The following is a 20,625-nucleotide window of genomic DNA, read 5'->3' as shown; positions in this document are numbered from 1 at the left end:
AGTAATTTTTTTTTTCTTCCGCACTTCGTTACGCGCCAATTCTTTTTTTCGTCCAATTACGAGAGGACCTCGTTTGCCTATTTCGAAACCGGCACGAAAATCACGGCTCCGGATATGAAATTCGAATGGAACGTTCGTAAATCTGACGGAGTTAGCCGGTGCAGCGATCGTGAAAATCCTTTTGAAGGAAAATCCGTCTGACGTCGTCGGCGGGAGACGAAAGGGTCTCTTCTCTCGAGCGAGCGAGCATCGCGTCGATGCGATAGCGGATCGATGACCGGCGATCGTTACATGTAAAGAGGGAGCGAAAGGGGCACACGCCTCCACCCCCGCGTGTCTTCGACGCGGCGCGGTGCGGTGCGGCACGGTGTGCCGCCCTCGACATTTCGACGGCTTCCCTCGGCGCGACCGTGCGTCACCCCTCTTTCACCCTCGCGTGTAAAACGCGTGCAATGCAGTCGCGCAGATGCACGCGAGTCCTTTCGGACACGCTCGCGCAGAGCGTATCGACACTTTCCGGTGATCTTAATTGACCACTCGGCTCGGCCCGGCGTCGATTGCGCGGCGAACGTTTACCAAGGAATTTACCCCGGATCTTTGCACCCCTTCTCCGAGCCGAGCTGGAGGTGGCTATCGTTTCGCGGGAAACCGATCCTTTCTCTCTCTCACTGATTACCAAAATAACAAGAAATACGAAATTGATAGATGATAAAAATTACCGTAGAACAGAAGAATATTCTATATACGATTTTGTCAATTATTCGTGAGATTTGAGACCAAAGTTTCGGTTTAATTAATTAATTATCGATCGTTAATTGCACACCGAGACACGATAATGGGGAACAGGGTGCGATTACATTGGAGAGCGAGGCATATATTGGCCTCGGCGATCATCGATCCGTCTAATATGCAATTACTATTTGCTTTCAGCGAATCGGTTCATCTACAGCATTCACGGGTTATTCGTCATTAATTAAGACTGTTACAATGGTGGAACATGCGCGTGGCCTCGAGTCCCCGCGGCGGCTACAAAATTGATCTAATGTCTCTTGATTCGGTCCGGCGCCCGAACCGCGCCGGTGCATCGAATCGCATAAACGGCATAATCAAAACAGTAATCAATTATAAATGCTCACCGCGCGATCGTCAGAAGATATTAGCATAAATTCCTGTCTGCCGAACGGAGAAGAATTGCAAGACTTCAGCCGGCGTCATTTCAGCCGACCCGAATTTGCGTTCGTTTTTGGAAGGGGAAAAATTGTTCGTATCCGTTTTTTTCACTGGGATTCGTTTTGCCCCGCGGCGACAAGAGCGATCGATACGAGTCCGAAGCGATTTTAGCATCCGGATATTTACGCGATAGACAGCGGGCGGTTCATCTGATTTCCTCCGGAGTATGCGTGCGACCTATTACGCTTTTTTTCGTCCTGAATTCCGTGATTAGCCGACGAGAGTGGAAGAGACCGAGCCGAACCACTGGGCCGGGGCGACGGGGGGAAGAGTGGGTGAGCTAAAATGCGATTATAGCTCGTCGATTTGTGGGTGGGACGGCGATACCGAGTTTTGCGGGCCGAGGTACAGGGCACAGGGTGGCAAGCGGAGAAATATTCTCGGGTGAGTGACGGGGAAAACCGGGAGGACGGGAGGGAACAGTAGAGACCGGAGGTATTGATTGCGACGCGACTCTAGGAACCTGCCCGATACACGACCGCGCTCTACCTACCTACTACCTACACCCACCCGACAAGCGCGATTATTCCTCATATATCCCGCGTTATTTGCTATTCGCGCGGCCAAATGTCCTACGCTCCCCGGACCCGGTTAACGTTCTCTGAGGGCACCGCGAACGAAAAGGAAATCATGCGTCGCTTCCAACGAATCTGAATTATATAAAACGAAATTGACAAATATTACTAGTCGAGGAAAATTGACACGTTCAGAACGGTTTGCGAACGTTTCTCAACGAGCATTTATAACATCGAACCCTTTTTTTATTTGGAACGACGAACAATTATAGATCTCATAGATATTATGCTATATTGGCACAGATTTTTGAAAATCACATGCAGTGTTCGGTGTTAATGGGAATTGACATGAACTCGAAATAATTATGTGAAAACACTGCACTCTCAAAAGCGATGTTTAAGTGGCCTTATTAGTGTGAAATTAAAAAAAAAATCGAATTTTTTTGTTTGCATTTTCCGAAAGTTTATACCTTTAAAAATATCATATTAAAATTTCGAGGTCGCATCTCAACTAGTTTTCGAGTGGCAGCCTTCTAATAGTATTAATATAATATAAGTAATAATGTAATAGTTAATACTTTAAACGCGTTTTTCTCGAAATAGTATTTTTCAAATTTGCTGACACTATAACTGAAACAGGTACACACTGGTAAGGCCCCTTAAGAAGTATAAATTCATTCACATTGTACACTGAATGGCACGGTGAATCCATTCAAACCGTCCGCTGCGTGAGCGAAAGAAACTCGTGTGATCCGTCTCGCAATTACGTCGATCATCATTGTTAGCCCTTCTTCGAACGTTTGCAAGGCGGTAATGCAAGAAATTATCGCGCTGCTGTCGTCCGTGCGGCACGAAAGTTCAGCGGTATCGGTAAACTTTGGGCGAACCCGTTACAATCACGAGAACGAGGTCATATCGGTTTGAACGGGAACTAGAGGCGTAAAGCGTACCTGGATACTTCCTCTTATGCTCGGCGTCCACTTCCCGCGCCAGCGCGAAGTATTTCTCCTTCACGTCTTTCGCCATGCTCTTCCAAAGTACACCCAGCCTGCACGCGATAAGAAGTTGATTCATTTCATGTTTATTGCTAGCGATTTTTAATGTATCCAAATGAAGAAATTGAAGGAAAACAATAGTTTCGTCGTTATGGATGGGAAATAAAGATCGACTGGCCTAACACTGATATCCTTATTGGACTCCCGAGGATTTTCTGCGGCAAGCTTTTTCCGCCACTCGTTGGCGAACAGCATGAAAGCGTTCGCCGGTCGTGGGATTTTTCGTTTAACGCCATTGGAATCAGCGATCCTCCCGTCGATGCATAGAAATGCCGGGAATCCTTCCGGGCGTATTTGCGATCGACCCAGCTGCTGCAGCACGAAAATCTTCTCCTCGTCGGTTCTCTCGCGATTACCGCAAATCTGCCTCGTCTCCACGCGGATCTTCTTCCTCGACACGGTCCCCTTATCGTTCTCCAGATCTCCGTCGGTGGTCGTCAAGGAAACTTTGAACGCCCCCTCCTCGGGTCTCTCCTTTTTGCAATCCGCGCATGATTTCTCGTGGTAATCGCGGGGATAGGAATTTTTCGAATTGCCACCCGGCGGATCGTCGTGGTCGCGGCTCGACAATTCGGAATCGCTCGAATTCTTCTCCTTCTCTTCGACTTTGATCGCGGCTGAAACGGAGATACTCCGATATTTCGCTACGCGGACGACACCTTAAAAGTGTCTATCTTATTTTTAAATTTATCGATCGTCCAATAAAGTGCGCCGATCCGAAACAAAAATGTATTGCCACGGGAAAAAAGTCGGTCGAGCATTATTCCCAATTATATCCGGTTTCACGCGTTGTTAGAAAATCTATACAACAATGCGAGCGCTCGTAGAAGCAATTCTGCGTTTCAACTCTTACCTTTCTGCACGAGATTCAGAATTAATTCAGAAGCGTCCATGAGTGCCCTTTCGTTTCCGTTAAAAGCGCGGATAAATACTCGTTTAATCACGGCCCACCGCTCAACAATAAATGTCCGACATGAGACGTCTAATAATTACACGCAAGCTAACAGACGAGCGTAGACAGTATTATGTTTCGTTGTCGAGAGGTTCGCGTCGGTTGTTGAAAACACTTGAAAAATCGTCGATTTTCTTTCTTTTTTATATTCTCGTCGATCATGACATTAGCCGTGTACGCGTGCCGACGGAAGATAGCCACTCGTACAAGCGAACTCCCCTACAAACAGCGTTATTTCTTTGTTTTTCAAATGTTTCAGTAGAAATAAGAATAAAATACGAAAAAGAGGCATGTCGTGCGACGAGATTTGTGCGTGCGACAAACGCGGAATAGATTACTATGGGGTGCTGTCGTTGAAAAGGGACTGCGACGATTTGGAGATCAAAGCCGCGTCAGTGGAAGCTTTTGAAAAATTTTTGATTCACTGTATATTCACTATATGTTTAATTAACAGAATTCTCGTTCGCAGGTTCCGGCGCCTGGCGGTACGGTACAATCCAAAACGGGCGAAGGACGAATGTTTGAACACGGTATTCAGTTTGGTAGCTGAAGCGTACGATGTGCTATCGGATCCTTTTAAAAGAACCATATACGATCAATTCGGCGAGGAAGGCCTTAAAAATGGTGTTCCCGGTGGCGAAGGATTCATCCAGCCGTACATTTATCACGGTGAACCGATGCGTACCTACAGGTATTCTCCGTAGAATCGTTTTTCAAACATATTCCCGACATGCACATATGATCGATCGATCCGCCGGTTAATCCGACGGCTTCGAATTTCGTTTAACGCTGTACGGCTTAAGGGGCCTTACCAGTGTGACCGCCTAAAATTTAGGCCATTTTTGGGAATTTTTAAAGGTATAAACTTTTGAAAATGCAAAAAAAAATTTTTTTAGATCTCACACTGGTAAGGCCACTTAACAGTCATTCGAAAATGTCGCATATTTACGGTTCGGTCTATCTACGACTTGCTCGTCTCTGCAGGGAGTTCTTCGGTACCGAAAGTCCTTATGCTGATCTCCTCTACGTACTAACGCAATCTCCGTCTCTGCTCGAATTTCCCGAGGGGCGCGGTGCAAAGCGCAAGGAGGAGCCTCTGATAAAAACCTTATACCTAACTCTACTGGAGGTATCATCGTATCGACGTTCCACTTTATTTATAGTCTTTCTTTTTCCTTCGCTGTTAATCACCGCGTAAGGGTCGTCGTAACACGGGCACACACACCGCCCGATTCCCTTTTCGTACCTACCCAAATTTTTGTTTTTTAATACACGTAAGACCAGGTGTATCTCGGAGGAATCAAGAAGATGAAGATACAGAGATTAGTACTGGTAGGGGACGACAAATCGAAGGCGGTGACGAAGGAGAAAATATTGACGATACCTATTAAACCGGGCATTCCAACGGGGACGAGGATCGTGTTTCCCGAGGAAGGTGATCAAGGACCCACGAAAATTCCGGGTAACCCTGATAAAAATATAATTTTATTCGAGGCGTCGACGTACAGCAAGAATACTTCGTTCGAACGATTACTCTTAAATTTTTTCGATCGACGCCCTGCGCAAGAGTCCGTAGTAACGATTAAAACGTTCCTGTCCGAGAGACTGGCATTAAACCCCGCTCGATTATCGGTAATTCCGCGCTCGGGGGTAAGCATAGCAACAGCCTTTTCGCTGGTATCGATTCGATTTTCGCGAGGGATGCGTTTAAAATGCATCGTACATCCCGGCGGCGGACAGAAATGGGTTAATCGTAGCGGCGACTCGCATAATGTCTTTGCTCAAGTCCAAAGCACGTCAGCGTAGCGGATGTAATCTTCATCACGGAGGATCGGCCTCACGAGACCTTCCGAAGAGAGGGCTCTGACTTGCACATGACGGTCGATATCTTTCTGCGAGAGGCACTGACCGGAACAGTGGTCACCGTCAACACCCTCGACGACAGAACCCTTCGAATACCGTTAACGTCTGTCATCACGTACGTTCCCATTTCCGATTCATCCTTTCTGCTCCTCGTCTCCACCCTTATTTTACGTTGAAAATAAATGAGACTCGTCGGATGAATTTAATCAGTGTTTACCATTGATTTTTAACAACGAGGATTCATCTAATCTTCCAATATTCCTGCTGCCTGTGCGAGACAGGCCTGACTACCGGAAGCATATACCTGGCCAAGGATTACCGTTGCCGGAGAATCCGAAGGAAAAAGGTTGCCTGATCATATCGTTCGATATCGAGTATCCGGTGTACATGCCAGTGTCGAATAAAAATTATATCAAACGAGCATTCGATACGTCGGAGGATATCAAAGATACAGAATACGTACATCGTGTTATATTAGCGAATAAAATGCGTCGGAACGTGGATTTTGGTGTCCCCGTACGTCGAGACCCGAACGATCACGAAGCGGAGGAGTTAGACTTTATGTGTAACATCTAAACCCTCGACGATCTTCCTTTCTTTAATTATTAAATTCATCGATGTTTGTAACGTTACTTGAATTTAATTCGTAACAAAGCAACGATCCTCGTGCGACAAAAAAATCGTCTGTTTATAATTAAAGTTTCTCACAGAGTCGATATACGTTTGTCTCTGTCATTCCGTTCAAATTGAATTAATTGGAACGATTCGCGCTTTCGCCGCGCTCTCAGAGTTAAAACCACCGACATCTCGCGCTGCGACCGGCGAACTTTTCCCGAAGGTAAAACGGAGAACGGTGGAACACGGTCAATAATCGATCCCGGATCGCGCGACTCCCGTTCCTTTTTACAGCGATTCTAATCATTTTTTTGGAATTCCGATCGACGTTTCGTTGAACCTGGTCACCGGCCCGCGTAAAATTTCGACGAATCGCGACGCGTCGACGGGCGGAAACGGCCGGAAAAAGATTTCGTTCGACATCGGGCCCATGTATATACGACGGACAACGATAATCTCGGGCAATCATATGACTCCTCCGCACGTGACTTTATTTACAGTTGACTGATACTCGCGAACATGTATGGTGCAGTTCCCTGTGACATGATAGACCGAAAACGAAATAAAGTTAGCGAGCAATGCGGTAGCTATAACCGGTCGTTAGTTTATGATGTCTTTGCTCGATAAACTGTTCCCCTCGAGGAAGAACATTGGAAGGAACGTTCAAACTTTGGTAGCGTCGAACGTCAAGCGAGAAGAAGACGATGATAGGTGAGCGATAACTAGCATCGTTCGCTTCATGTCTTTTTTATACCTAACCCGAACGTTACGTTTTCATTCATCTCGTGCTCCTGCCACTTTTACATCGTCACCGTTCTATATTTATCGATCCTATTCATTGCCCCGATATCTGTTGATGATATAGCGTATCGGTGATCGGTGTCATTTCGCGACGTTCTAATAAATATCACGTTTTCATTCGTATTCGGAAAGATAGTTCTTTCGGTAGAAAATGAGCAATTAAACGTGTCCATTGACTCGTTTTTAAAAGACAGCGTTTCTGATTTATCTTAACCTATTTTATGCGTTACGCTCGTTTCTATCTGCTCGGTGGCGGGAGACATAATCTCCTCGTTATTAACATACTCTCTTGTGACTCGGCTTACGTACCGAGCCGTGAAATTGACCTCTACATTTAATCGCTACAAATACTTGTCTTTTCGTATCTTTCGACGTATTCGTCGTACTCGTATAATTGAATCTTTACGTCTTCTCTTGACCGAATTTAAAATTTTAATCAAAGTTGTTGAATAAAAATATCCAACTCAGATAACATATCGAATTTCGTTAAAAATGTATTTAATATTGTATAACAATTCGGAAATTCTTTCTGGCCAGAGCATCGGAATTATTTTAACATTTAAATTTATTACATGCTATAGATTAAAACGTTACGTAAGGAAACGTAGCTATATTATTTCAGTATAATATTAGAAGATCACAAGTTAAGATTGAGACATTGTTTCATATGATTTCTCACGTGCGTACATTTACGCGAAACAATATTATTTATTAATAGTTTGGACACGCAAATACTATCGACCTATTTCTTAACACCCGCTTCCTCGTCGCAATTAATATTCTCAAGAAGGATAATAAATTAATCGCTCGTTCATCGATCTTATTAATAACTCCACGTACCGTTTTCAACGTTTTTAGAAATACCGCGTTGTACATCGGAACGGATCAAGTTCGGATCTTATTGTTTCGAGAATGCGAATGGCGCGGGAGAAAGCTCCTCTTCGACTCACTGTCTGTGGAAAAAAGATGGTGCAAAACTAAAACGACGGCATTCGATCTGAAGAACAATACCGGCTCGTCGAACGTCGATTCGGTCAGCTGCAGAAACAGTCGCACGTTCGAGGTAAATTCGGTCTTGCACGGAATTCTCTTTCCGCGAAACTATCACCGCGTACATAGTGCTTTCATCCGCGTGATAGGATTAATATTTATTTAATTTTCAGCGAGAGAGGACTGCCGAGGATGACGTGAGTTTGTTGAGCGAGATGGTGTTTGGCACCGTGGCGATGACTTACAAAGGATCCTCGTTCAAGGTAGCGCACAAAAATGTATTACTATCCATATTGAAATTAGAAAAGAAACGAAATGAATTCGTTTCCGTGTTTGCCCTTGTAGATCCATTCGTTGAATTCGCCACCGTGCATCATGTGTACAAAAGTGTTTCCCGCTACCGAGCACAACGTGTGCAAGCGGAGGTAAGCCAATTTCTAATGAATCGACTATTGATTCCACGTTACGATTGATGAATCGATACGAAACATGATTCATCGTTCAATTCCGTTTCAGCGAAAGAGTCTCGGACGAAGGGTTGGGGCATTCCGTGAACGTGGATTTTAATTCCAGCATGCGAACGCTTTGTAAGTCGATTATTTGAAGAAGATCATTTTCCTATATTTGTATAATCGAATGAAAATAAAATCTTGCAGTGTCCCAACCGAGCTCCGGGAATTTGTCAGGCTCGGAATTAAATACGAATGTTAGAAAGAATTCCACTTGCTCGAGTTCCGGCAGTGGATGGGACATAGACATCCCGCCGCCGACGGGGAGTAAGTCCAATTTATTGGCTGAAGCCGAATTAGAGATGATTCACTCCCCGGAAGGTATTCATTATTCGGTACGATCATTAATTCAGGTTCGCAATCGCTGGAGAGCAGCGGATCCTCCGGTATCGGTAGTCTCTCGAGTCTGCGTCGAAGATGGTTACGAGCAGCATCCACCTCTCTGGCGCGGTCGGATACCGACGATACCTTCGGGATGCAATACTGGAACGAGAACGGAGACGATAATAAAGATAGTCGTGCTAAACGTCATAAAACGAGGCTCGGATTAACAATGCTAGTGCGATTGTCCGAAGGCCACGAGAGGTTGGAGCTTAATTAAAGTCTATTAACGAGCTTCTTAATCATCGATACCATTCGTATCGATTGAGACCACGTTACGTTTCACTTGGCATATTCACTGATACTCGTGATGTATGGCACATAATTATTATTATTATAATTAAACCTATGTTCCAGAACGATAGAAGCTCGCCTGTTGGAGCACATAGCTCTGTTGGAAGGTATGCTGGATCGTTTGCGGTATTTTTGTATCGAGGCCAGCGATACGAACGATCAGAAAAAGGGAATTCAACTTCCTGAACAGCTTTATAGATCCTCGTCACGCTTAATCGTTCTACTATTGCGTCTACTTACCAATATTAACGCGGACATAAACTCGCGCACGCCTTTAATATGGCACGACGTGCTACTTAATTCAGTGAGAATAGAACATAAGATGAGTACTCTTCATCACAGTCTGGAGCAAATGTGTCGGTTACTGGACAACATCGACACGAAATCGACCAATTTGTGAGTAATTTCGCGAAGAGTGTTCGATATTACATGTTCAGATCGACAGTAACACCGATATATTTTAGTTTTTTGAGTACTGTTGTAACTGCTGTTTTAACATATCATCTCGGTTGGATATACACTACACTGCCAATTCATGATCGACAATTGGTAAATAACCCGTTTTCTGCTATAAAAATGAACGAATATTATGAACGCGGATCTCTTTCGAAATTCTTATCCACGCTCCCATGATTATGCAGATAGTTCAATTGAATGTTTATTTGTAGATGGAGAAATTGGGCACCTGGTATCCCTGCAATCCGCTGTGGGCTCAGTTAGGCGACTTGTACGGCGCATTGAGCAATCCCACGAGGCTTGCACATACGGTCGTCGCGGGCGATCCACAAAAGATTGAACTGATCAACTCGGTTTTATCCTTCTTATCGTACTTTATTCGTAGCGGAATAGTACGAAAACGACAAGAATATTGTTTAGTCACCGAGGACGATATCCAAGAGGCTGCGAATACTTTGGAGCAAGCGAGGATAAAGCGACCGCATTTGTTCAGTCCTAAGTTGACGTGCAACGACCGAGACAGCTCGTCGTCTCGACGGATGTTAGACACGTCCGCTCGGAAAAAGATTGCCGCGGAACGTTCGTACGATGCGGAGTGCGATAACGCGATCATGCAACGCTCTTACCCTCAATACAACGTCGAGAGGCTGAGAGTCGAAGGATCTGCCGGATCTCTGAAACGTAGCACTACGTTGGAATCGAATCTTGACTCCTTTGTATTGAAATCGGAATCTGAGAGAAACCCGAAGTTTATCTCGAAGGAATTCCCATGCGACGACGATGACGAAAAGGGCATTGAGAAGATGAACTGCGCCTCGAGCAAAGTGAAGATAGTAGTGAGCGAAATCGGTACGCAAGACGTCGACGCGGCTAAGACTGACGTGCAACAGTGTTCCGAGTTCGTGTTGCGAAATTTCGAGAAGAAAATAAAAGTTGACGATCTGGACGAGGTATTCAGGAACTCTAAGTTAGACGCTTTCCAAGAATTCGACGATTCGTGCGTCGATACGTTGAAGTTATATTCTTCTAGGCCAGATTTTGCAAGTGGTCAGAGTACAGTTAATGAGATGAAGAATCAGCATGTTTTCTTCACGCTCGGCGACGAAGAGAAGTCGATGAAGACATCGTCGAGGCCGAGACTCGGGTACAATTGTCAATGCTCGTACATGTTCGCGACGGTACCGAGCACGTCCGCGCAATTACCGGAGGGTGTATTGAGGAAAATTATTCAAAGGAACTTCCCCGAATCGTCGAAGAGTATTCAATCACCGCCTGGAGCGCGTTCGAGGTCTTTCGGGTTTTGCCAAAGGTGTAACGGCCAGGCTTACATGCCTTCGACTTGCAAACAGGTTCTGGAAACTCCGACGAACGCGACAGAAGTGTTACGTACTTGCGGTAGTACCGAGGTCGACGGAAATGTCGGATTGTCTAGATCTAACAGTTTAGAAGCTTTGATGGAAGCCAACAGTGTAGTCGAATTACCCATGCCACGGTCAGTTTCCGAAGATATTTGAAACATTTGTTGACTTCATATCTCGTATCATACGAGTATAGTAATTAATGCGAGTGAATTATTTAATTACAGAACGAAACAAATGAAGACTGAGTTAAACCAAGATACAGGATTCGCGAAGACGTTGTTACAAAACAGAGTAAAAGCCGCAGAATCACGGGGGTTAAATAATAGTGAACCGTCCTACACATGGGGCTTAGTTTTACAAGGCTTGCCAAAAAAGAAGAAGAGGAGAAAAAAGAAAGTTATTCAGCAGGAGGCAAATGGGAATGATCGTGAAATGAACGAAGAATGGTGGTACTGCATACGCGAGGAGTGTTCCGCCGGTGCACGTTTCCCTACGATCGATCAACCAGTCGCCGAATCGCTATGTATTTTAGCGGACATAGATACTTGGCGCGTTGGGATTGTATCCAACAATATGCCTTCGCACACAGCACCGCTGCCAGTCGGGATGTCGAGGCTCGTTTCAAATATGCTCGAGGGTTTTTCTTATTTATGGCGAAAGTATCATTCAGCCTCGCAGGTGAGTCATTTAGTTCCAACCATCGATCGCGTAGAAGAATAGTTGTATTGTAAATATAGTCGCATTTTCTTCTTAATCACAGTGTATAGGCATACTGGAAGCAAAGCTGCGAGAGATGTGGTTGAAAAGCGAAGCGTTGGCTGAAATATTGTTAACAACAGATGTGTTCGATGCGAACGTCGCAAATCTAACGAATGCCCTCGACCTGGATGCAGCGGACATACCCCTTTTGCTCGCGGTTGCAACTTCTCACACGCCAGAGATAGCCCAGAGGTTTGGTCTCACGTTTACTTGACTGTATCTCATTATTTTTATCGCAATTTCTACTCCTTAATAAATAGTCCCTCCTTTGTCCGATACGACGAAGCGCGAAAGACGTTTGATTCTCTGTTTACAATTATGGTTGTAGATTATTCTTGCTCTATCTGGTGATACATGCCAATCAGCATTCTTCCGTTCTTTCAATTAAATGTTTGTATAAAATGTTGGACATACGATTTGTAGTACATTTTAATTTTAATTTAGGAATTTGCATTTAAACATTTAGAAGCTAATTACGTATTTTGTAATAAAGCTTCTAGAATCATTGTTGAAATTTTGAACTTGTTGCGATTCAAAGAACGGATGACGATGCAATTTACTGAAATAGATATATTTAATGTACAAAAAAAATATCTAGACCCCTGTTTAGTTTGAATACGGAATTATATGTTTAATGTTATTAAATTGTAAGTATAATTTAACATACGGGATTTACACTTGTTTTTTACACGAAACATAAGTTAAGTATGCTCTGTAGTAGTAAATAATAAAAATTAAATTAATTTTTGTATATCCATATGTACTTAAATCTGCTTCTTTCAGGACATTTTACGTACGACAAATTCTGCTTAGGGATCGGGTCAATTTTATTTTAAGACAGTGTAAAATAATTTTCGAGAATGTTAAACAAATTCGATTTTATTAGCTCAGCAAATTGTTTAAATTCAGAAATATTAAAGACAGAAATATTAAAAGTTAAAGGTACGAACTCAAAACTAGCATTTCGGAATCGAGAAAAGGAATTTGCGCAGTACCTTATATTACTGATTCGTGTTTATGATATCATCGATTTTCAATATACTACGAACGGTTTCTGTAGCGAGAGTAATAGCACTCGTGGAAACTAATAGCGGTTGAATCACGTTCTCTTCTAAGATATTAGTTACCGTACCCTTCCGCACATTAATTCCAGCGGTATGCTCACCCTTGGCATGCCGGTTTCGCAGCTCCGTTACAGTCGCGATAGGATTCAATCCCGCGTTTTCTGCTAAGGTCGATGGAATTATCTATAACATAAGAGAAACACGTTTTAAGAAACTGTTTCTGAAACTGCGCGCTTCTATCCAAAGATTATTTAACGCACCTCGAATGCATTTGCAAAAGCTTTAATGCAATAAGCATCAACGCCGCTCAAAGTTTGAGCATATGCTCCCAATTTCAATGCGAGCTCTATCTCGGGCGCTCCACCGCCAGCGATCAGAGCCTTCTGTTTCACCAGGCAACGAACCACGCATAAAGCGTCGTGCAATGAACGTGCTGCTTCCTCCAAGACCAACTTGTTACTGCCCCGAACAAGAACAGTCACTGTCGGCCCAGGATTTTGTATCTTAGTAATCTATAGTTATAAAAAAGACGAGTTTTCAATTGTTGTTCATAAATAGAAAGAGGAATCAGGTTCTTAATTTAACATATGAACCTTAACAAATTTCGATGATCCGGTCTGTACTTCTTCGCATAATTCTGCGTTAACTAGATTTTCGGCAACGAAATGATCGAGTGACGCGATCGGTCTGCAACCCAATGTCTTGCATACGAACGAAATATCTTCGCGCTCGATATCCTTGATCACCATAACTTTGATCTTGTCTAAGAAGTGTATAGCGAGATCGCTAATAGCGTCGCGAAGAATAGATTTCTGTACTAAAAGTACATTGCAACCAGCTTTTTTAATCTGCTTCACAATGTTCAATATGTAAGCTCTCTCTTCTCTCAAGACACGGTCCATCGCGGCATAATCAGACACAATTACATTGTGATCCATCTGAAATAGTGAAGAGAATCGAGTTTCATTTTACATGTGTCAACCCTTTTCTTTATGTTACTTACATCCGTTTTGGGAGGTGAAATACAAAATTGTATTAAGCCTATCTTTGCTTTCTCAATTCGTTTCGGCCCATTAACGTTACAAGATTTTTGGGTGAATATTAATCCTTCAACGAGTTCAGTATCCTCGACGGTACCGCCTAGTTTCCTAATTACTTTTACATTCTGCAATCGTAATAATATTTGAAGTGCATGAAGTACATAGTAAAGTAATTTACGTCTACACTTATTTTCTTACAGTAAGATCTACAGTACTATCCTTTCCTTCCTCTGTAACTTTTAATACTGCATCTACGGCCAACGGTGCCAGAAGGCTTGATTGTTGAACGACAACCTAAAAACATAAGATTAATAATATAGAGATATAAGAACCACATGCAGATGCAATGAAATATGTACTTTGGAATTAAGAGAAGTTGCTGCAGCTCTAATTAACGACTGCTTGTCTCTCAAGTCAACGGGAATAGACATGTCCGTCAGTATTTGCACAGCTTTGGTGGAAGCTTTCTGGAAAGCATCACTGATCAAAGTAGGATGTATTCCCTTCTGCAACAGACGTTCTGAAGCTTCCAAAAGAGAGCCAGCCATGACAACAACGCTGGTGGTACCATCGCCAGCCTCGATGTCCTGTGCTTTTGACAATTCAACTAACTGAAATCATTACAAATGAGAAATTAGAGATAAAAATTTCCTAAAGACTAGTAAAACAAAAATAGAATTTCTGTCCATACCATCTTAGCTGCAGGATGTACAACGCTCATTTCCTTCAGAATGGTTGCACCGTCGTTTGTAATAGTAACTTCTCCATTGCTAGCTTGAATCTAGATAAGTGAAGAAAGATATTTTTTAAACAATCTAAAATTATTTATCCTATCCTAACCTTATCTAATACACAGAATTAACTTTACCATTTTGTCCATTCCTCGAGGGCCCAAACTAGTTCGGATCGCATCGCTAACAGCTGAAATTATAATTTAATTGTCACGTACTAAACATGACTATATAAGGTAAGACATTGTCCGCCGGTGAGATCCGTTCAATGAAGATTGAGACAGATCGCAATAATGTACATATATTTTATTATAAAGAACGATCGACTACCTTTCGCAGCATTGATGTTGCTGCTTCGAATATCGGTGGGTTTGCTTTTATCTTTGTAAGCCTTTCCGTGGGCACTACGTCCATCGCCGCTGGCCGTCATTTTTGGCAACTGGGTAAACGTTCTTCGGATCAAATTAATTACGAAGCTTCGACGGTAGTTTGTAAGGAACTCAGTTCCTTAATTTCGAATACAATATTTCGCGAGACTTCTCTTTGCTATTCAGAGGACTTTCGTGAGAAAGATTTAATTCTTTCGGATGCGGAAAACACGTTCAACACGCGCTCAGGAAACGACTGGAAACCTTCGATTGTACGGTGGAATGAGGGCGACGTCAGTAAAAATTTGTCATCTTAGATGAGACAAGATTTGTAAATCCGTAATTCGTAAATCGATTTACATACGATATTTCTGTGTAAATTAATATGAATATTAACTGATTATAAAGCATATGTCGTAAGGCGTGAGTATTTATATATTTTCATATTCATCATATGGAATTTCGATCTATGTAAGCGTAGATTCTATGATTGAACGCGCCATTGCATGATTGCATGCCACGGTTTATTATTTACATGAACGTGTTGCAATTAAGATGCAAATAATTGATAATAGTAGAAGAACGCGATTCTTACGACAGTTCGAACAAAGTATCGGTAGCACGTTAAAGTGATCAGTATCCGAAGAGAACGTCTTAAAGATGACGTAGGTCTGGAAATCGTCGAGGGCAAACCCATTAGCTTGTCACCTGCCCATTGTCATTTTTGATAGTCGGCATGAGACGTGCCAACTCATCTGTTATCAGTTAGATATGTACGAATTTTTCTACGGCAATATGTGTTCATTAAGAATTGTCTTTGACACACGATGAAATAGACATTTATTCGAACACTGTGAGAACAAACGAGAGATCATTGCACGATGGCAACCGCAGTTCTCGGAGCTAATCCGGAAAATCCTACCAAATTTTTGGAATCGTTGCAAGCCGACCTGAAAGTGCTTGCTTCCGAGACGAAGAAGAAATATCCACAAATCAAAGAAGTACGTTGTTACCATCGGTCTTGTCACAATTAATTGCGTATTATTATGTAATGTTAAACAAAACAGGTTAGATCACCTGTTCAGAGTTTTGCCTCTGTTCAGTGTAACTATCGTTCTATCTGATGATCAACTAATTATTTCGTTCTAGTCGTGTGAAGAAGGGATCGCAAAAATACGAACAGCTTCTAATACCTCAGGTGCTCCAATTTATTATATCGTCAATCAGATCTTGTATCCCTTAGTGCAAGGTTGTGAGAGCAAAGATGTGAAAATTATTAAGGTATATTTAGAAACAAATGATTGTCCATCAGGATATTTTCTATTCTTTACTCATATTATTCTCTTCTTTTAGTTTTGTTTGAATATGATGCAAAGGCTGATCACGCAGCAAGCTGTGGATCAAAAAGGTGCTCGGTATATTACAGACACGTTATGGATGTTGATGGAATCGGGAACAGAAGAGGTCAAAGTCTTGCAGACTGTGACTCTTTTACTAACGAGTAATACCATCGTTCACGGTGAAACGCTAGCAAGGGTATGGTCATAATTTTTACTCTATATAAAATAAAATGTTCGATCTGTCTCAGATAATATATAATTTTCAGAATTTGGTTCTGTGCTTTCGCTTGCACTTTACGAAAGATTCGACGACCATTAACACAGCAGGAGCCACGGTCAGACAATTAGTATCGTTAGTATTTGAACGTGTCGTCGCTGAAGATGAGCAAAGTCCTGAGAATGAAGATTCGGATGAAATAAATTTAGAAGAACTAAAGATTCCTACTAATCAGGCACCCAAGGGTTTAGGGCCATGTGCTGCTGACGCATACTTAATGTTTCAAGTAAGTTTGCCTGGATCATTGTTACCATATCACTTGAAACGCTTTAACGAGGAGGACTTCTTTTTAGGATCTAGTACAGTTAGTAAACGCAGACCAACCTTACTGGTTGATTGGAATTACAGAAATGACGCGTACGTTTGGATTAGAATTGCTAGAATCTGTTTTAACAAATTTTTCGTCGGTATTTTTCAAGGTAATTAATTACGATCATGAATGATAAACACATGACAAATATGTAATTTTACTTTCCGTTCAGCATCCAGAATTTAGCTTCTTGCTAAAGGAAAGAGTGTGTGCGCTGGTAATCAAATTATTTTCACCAAACATCAAGTATCGTAATTCGGTACCAGCGTCGCTGCAACAAGCTACGCCTTTGGATAAACCTTACTTTCCCATCAGTATGAGACTTCTCCGAGTTGTATCTATTCTGATTCAAAAGTATCACTCTCTTCTGGTAAGCATTTTCATTCAGACTTTCGAAGGTAGTTTTAATAACGTCGTGTACATTTAATTTTCAGGTGACGGAATGCGAAATATTTTTGTCTTTAATCGTTAAATTCTTGGATCCTGATAAACCACCGTGGCAGAGAGCCTTGGCTTTGGAAGTACTCCATAAAATGACGGTGCAGGCTGATCTCCTTACAAATTTTTGCGAATGTTACGATTTAAAACCTCACGCGACAAATATTTTTCAAGACATTGTCAACAGTTTAGGTGCCTATGTACATAGTCTCTTTGTTAATCCCCAGCTGATGAATCAAAGTAACATGGGTAAGTTTGCAAAGAAACACCATTTGTAACAATAATAAATTACTCGTTTGTACTGCTAGCGGCAGGCACGACGATACCACAAAATACAGCTTCTCCGTTATTCACGGGGATGCCTATAGGACCTGGTGTTTCACCTCAACCTGGTTTCTATTCGCGTGGTATTTGGTTGCCCGTAGTTGCGACTTTCACGAGTGGGCAAGCTAAATCAACTTAGTGAGTAATTTTCATTGAACTTACATTTATTTTAAGAAATTAATACAAATATTTCTATCAAATTTTAGCTTAGATATGCTTGACAAAGTTGAGCCACCGCAGATTCCTACTGGCTACGGTATAAGCATAGCTTACGCGTGCTTGTTGGACATTATACGATCCATAGCTTTTGCAATCAATGGTTCCGGTGAAGTCGTGACTGGGAATCATTCTTATAAACCAAGTGAATTTGAACGGAAGCTTCATACTCAGTTGATCAACTCTAGCTGGTGCGGTTTATTAGCGGCGTTGAGTCCTCTCATAGATGCAAGGTAAGATTATTTCATCGTCATTTTAGATGTATATTAAAACAACTTATTCTTATTATCAGCACCGATGAATCTGCGACTGAAAATGTGTTAAAATCAATTCAAACTTTCGCGTCACTCTGCGGACTATTGGAGTTGCAAACTCCGCGAGATGCTTTCATTACTGCGATATGCAAGGCGTCACTGCCTCCTCATTACGCACTGACCGTATTATACAATGCTCCTCAAGGTATACCGACCGCGAGGCAGCAAGAGTCTACTCAGTACAACGTGACTATCGGTGAACCCGATTACAGGCAACAGGTAGTTGCCGTTGGTACTCCGCTGCCTACCGCGTCTCTACCAGTTGGTACGTAGTAATGACCACGTAAAACGTTGAGAAATAATTGATTTGCAATTGAGTGAAAAATTATTTATCTCGTATAGTTGCACATCAAGGGCCGGTTATGCTGACCGCGAAGAATTTGCAATGTATGCGTGCTTTATTGTCGCTTGCGCATTGCCATGGAAGCATACTCGGCGGTGCGTGGCACTTGGTACTAACGACTTTACAACATCTCGTCTGGATACTCGGTTTAAAGCCTTCGACGGGAGGCTCTTTGAAAGCCGGGCGAACCGCTGCCGATCCGAATGCGGTACTAACAAACGCAGTTATGGCAGACTTGCCTGTGCTCAGCGCGATGCTCAGCAGGCTGTTCGAGAGCAGTCAACACCTCGATGACGTCGCGCTGCATCATCTGATAGACGCACTTTGCAAGCTGAGCCACGAAGCTATGGAGTTGGCTTATTCTAACAGAGTACGTATTAAAATATAGTTCGGCCCAGTGGAGAAACTTAAATTTTTACGAAACCATTTTAGGAGCCTTCTCTATTCGCTGTGGCCAAACTTCTAGAGACGGGTTTAGTTAATTTACCGCGAGTAGAAGTCTTATGGAGGCCCTTGACGAATCACTTGTTGGAGGTTTGTCAGCATCCGCACATTCGCATGAGAGAATGGGGAGTCGAAGCTATTACGTACCTTGTGAAAATGGCTCTTCAGCACAAATACCCGCAACCTTTACGCGATAATCAGGTATATTTATTTTCATGTTACATTGAAGCGTCTCTATCGTAAAACGTTCTTATTAGAGATATTATACTTTTATACAATTTGTTTTCCCATTGCAGAAACTGCAGACCTTACTCTTAGGACCGTTATCGGAATTATCATCGGTTCGTCACGGGGACGTGCGACAACGTCAGTTAGAATGCGTATTGCAAGTTTTGCATGGAGCAGGAGAAACGTTGTATCATGGGTGGCCTTTGGTACTTGGTATCATTGGAGCAGTGTCTGATCATCATGGGTAAATATCATTGCGTAAGAATAAAACTTGTATCTTTTAAAATATCGTCTGATTTTATCGTTTACAGCGAAGCTTTAGTTCGAATAGCCTTTCAATGCTTGCAATTGGTAGTAACCGATTTCCTACCAGTGATGCCTTGGCGATGTCTTCCGCTGTGCGTCGACACGGCCGCAAAGTTTGGTTCTCAGACACAAGAATTAAATATATCGTTGACCGCTGTCGGGTTAATGGTAAGAACGACAAATTTCATGATTTCATCGGTTTCACATGTGACAACAGTATGTTTCGTTTGAAACGAATTGAAAAGAGCCCGGAACAGAGCTTGCCTCGCGGATTCGATGACTTTTGGTTAAAACTTTCGATTACAGGCTACGGAATTCGTTTGATATAAGCCAAAGCAGAAAGTCGAGCATACGTTCAATAATAGAAGACATTAGAATCGAAGCGAAAATTACTATCAAGAGAGTCAGACGAATACAGTTAATTACAATCATGTTACGATAAATCTTTTCTTTCGATTATGAACGTAATAGATGCATACAGATTGATTACATTATAGGCCTTATTCTCTAGTGACGTTACTTACATTTGCATTTTTTCCAGTGGAATATAAGCGATTATTTTTATCAAAATCAAGAGAAACTCTGCATGTCTCTAAAAGGGGATTCATCTTCTGTATTTCCGGATTTCCCTGGCACCACAAATATGCCACCTTTTGATAAACTCTGGATGTGTCTGTATGCTAGATTAGGTAATGTATTTTATTATGAGATGTTATATAAAAATCATAAGGATGTGTTGTATCATTTCGCTTTTTAAGGTGATCTGTGCGTGGATCCTCGACCAGCTGTTCGTAAATCAGCCAGTCAAACACTATTTTCTACGATATCCGCACACGGTAGTCTGTTGCACCAGCCAACGTGGCAAGCTGTGCTTTGGCAAGTTCTTTTCCCGTTGTTAGATAAAGTAAGAAGTCTATCTAACTCGGCCAGCAGTGAAAAGGTTGATACTAGCGGAAACATACTCATACATCACAGTAGAAATACAGCACAAAAACAATGGGCAGAAACGCAGGTATAATTTAAGGATGTATTGGCTATACAGTCAATCCTAAAAGTTTATGTACCTTAGAAAAACGCATTTCCTGTAATTAAAAAGAAATC

General features: G+C 42.4%; 5 protein-coding genes across 7 annotated transcripts in view; 3 read left to right on the top strand and 2 right to left on the bottom strand.

Moving 5' to 3' along the window:
- The first annotated feature begins 134 nt into the window (after positions 1 to 134).
- Positions 135 to 6,558, top strand: LOC108627597 (dnaJ homolog subfamily B member 13). Its single transcript, XM_026815882.1, has 7 exons — positions 135 to 1,614; positions 4,012 to 4,143; positions 4,222 to 4,443; positions 4,737 to 4,944; positions 5,037 to 5,214; positions 5,559 to 5,730; positions 5,897 to 6,558. Exons 2-7 carry the CDS (start codon positions 4,043 to 4,045, stop codon positions 6,189 to 6,191), a joined length of 1,176 nt encoding a protein of 391 aa, XP_026671683.1. The 5' UTR covers positions 135 to 1,614; positions 4,012 to 4,042; the 3' UTR covers positions 6,192 to 6,558.
- Positions 2,309 to 3,693, bottom strand: LOC113464688 (uncharacterized). The gene is made up of 3 exons (XM_026815883.1): positions 3,654 to 3,693; positions 2,919 to 3,459; positions 2,309 to 2,793 (listed from the first exon to the last, which is right to left on the bottom strand). The coding sequence occupies exons 1-3, from the start codon at positions 3,691 to 3,693 to the stop codon at positions 2,604 to 2,606; spliced, it is 771 nt and encodes a 256-aa protein (XP_026671684.1). The 3' UTR covers positions 2,309 to 2,603.
- A 142-nt stretch (positions 6,559 to 6,700) lies between the features above and the next one.
- LOC108627889 (folliculin-interacting protein 2) lies at positions 6,701 to 12,233 on the top strand. The gene is made up of 12 exons (XM_018029470.2): positions 6,701 to 6,941; positions 7,890 to 8,094; positions 8,195 to 8,284; positions 8,367 to 8,446; positions 8,538 to 8,608; positions 8,678 to 8,797; positions 8,884 to 9,115; positions 9,269 to 9,601; positions 9,670 to 9,754; positions 9,874 to 11,153; positions 11,247 to 11,700; positions 11,783 to 12,233. Exons 1-12 carry the CDS (start codon positions 6,838 to 6,840, stop codon positions 11,993 to 11,995), a joined length of 3,267 nt encoding a protein of 1,088 aa, XP_017884959.1. The 5' UTR covers positions 6,701 to 6,837; the 3' UTR covers positions 11,996 to 12,233.
- A 153-nt stretch (positions 12,234 to 12,386) lies between these two features.
- On the bottom strand, positions 12,387 to 15,241 carry CCT4 (chaperonin containing TCP1 subunit 4). The gene is made up of 9 exons (XM_018029471.2): positions 14,947 to 15,241; positions 14,754 to 14,806; positions 14,577 to 14,666; positions 14,245 to 14,496; positions 14,084 to 14,179; positions 13,849 to 14,010; positions 13,439 to 13,783; positions 13,106 to 13,357; positions 12,387 to 13,028 (listed from the first exon to the last, which is right to left on the bottom strand). The coding sequence occupies exons 1-9, from the start codon at positions 15,044 to 15,046 to the stop codon at positions 12,783 to 12,785; spliced, it is 1,596 nt and encodes a 531-aa protein (XP_017884960.1). The 5' UTR covers positions 15,047 to 15,241; the 3' UTR covers positions 12,387 to 12,782.
- A 100-nt stretch (positions 15,242 to 15,341) lies between these two features.
- Positions 15,342 to 20,625, top strand: part of mon2 (Mon2 homolog, regulator of endosome-to-Golgi trafficking) — a 9,071-nt gene continuing 3,787 nt past the window's right edge. The window contains exons 1-16 of one of the 3 annotated variants that reach the window (XM_018029290.2): positions 15,342 to 15,985; positions 16,134 to 16,265; positions 16,338 to 16,520; positions 16,591 to 16,827; positions 16,895 to 17,020; positions 17,084 to 17,281; positions 17,346 to 17,598; positions 17,658 to 17,811; positions 17,880 to 18,122; positions 18,182 to 18,468; positions 18,546 to 18,916; positions 18,979 to 19,191; positions 19,287 to 19,462; positions 19,530 to 19,692; positions 20,066 to 20,213; positions 20,283 to 20,536. In XM_018029290.2, the coding sequence (XP_017884779.1) occupies positions 15,866 to 15,985; positions 16,134 to 16,265; positions 16,338 to 16,520; positions 16,591 to 16,827; positions 16,895 to 17,020; positions 17,084 to 17,281; positions 17,346 to 17,598; positions 17,658 to 17,811; positions 17,880 to 18,122; positions 18,182 to 18,468; positions 18,546 to 18,916; positions 18,979 to 19,191; positions 19,287 to 19,462; positions 19,530 to 19,692; positions 20,066 to 20,213; positions 20,283 to 20,536 (3,258 nt within the window). In that variant the 5' untranslated portion in view covers positions 15,342 to 15,865. Of the gene's footprint in view, positions 16,052 to 16,133; positions 16,266 to 16,337; positions 16,521 to 16,590; positions 16,828 to 16,894; positions 17,021 to 17,083; positions 17,282 to 17,345; positions 17,599 to 17,657; positions 17,812 to 17,879; positions 18,123 to 18,181; positions 18,469 to 18,545; positions 18,917 to 18,978; positions 19,192 to 19,286; positions 19,463 to 19,529; positions 19,693 to 20,065; positions 20,214 to 20,282; positions 20,537 to 20,625 lie in introns of all 3 variants that reach the window. The other 2 variants (XM_018029289.2, XM_018029291.2) reach the window with 2 other exon arrangements.

Source organism: Ceratina calcarata, unplaced genomic scaffold, assembly GCF_001652005.2.
Source record: "Ceratina calcarata isolate Rehan_Ccalc_2016 unplaced genomic scaffold, ASM165200v1 scaffold48.2, whole genome shotgun sequence".
NCBI classification, from domain to species: Eukaryota; Metazoa; Arthropoda; class Insecta; order Hymenoptera; family Apidae; genus Ceratina; species Ceratina calcarata.
Note: the sequence above shows the minus strand (reverse complement) of the source record. Positions and strands in the feature narration are given on the sequence as shown.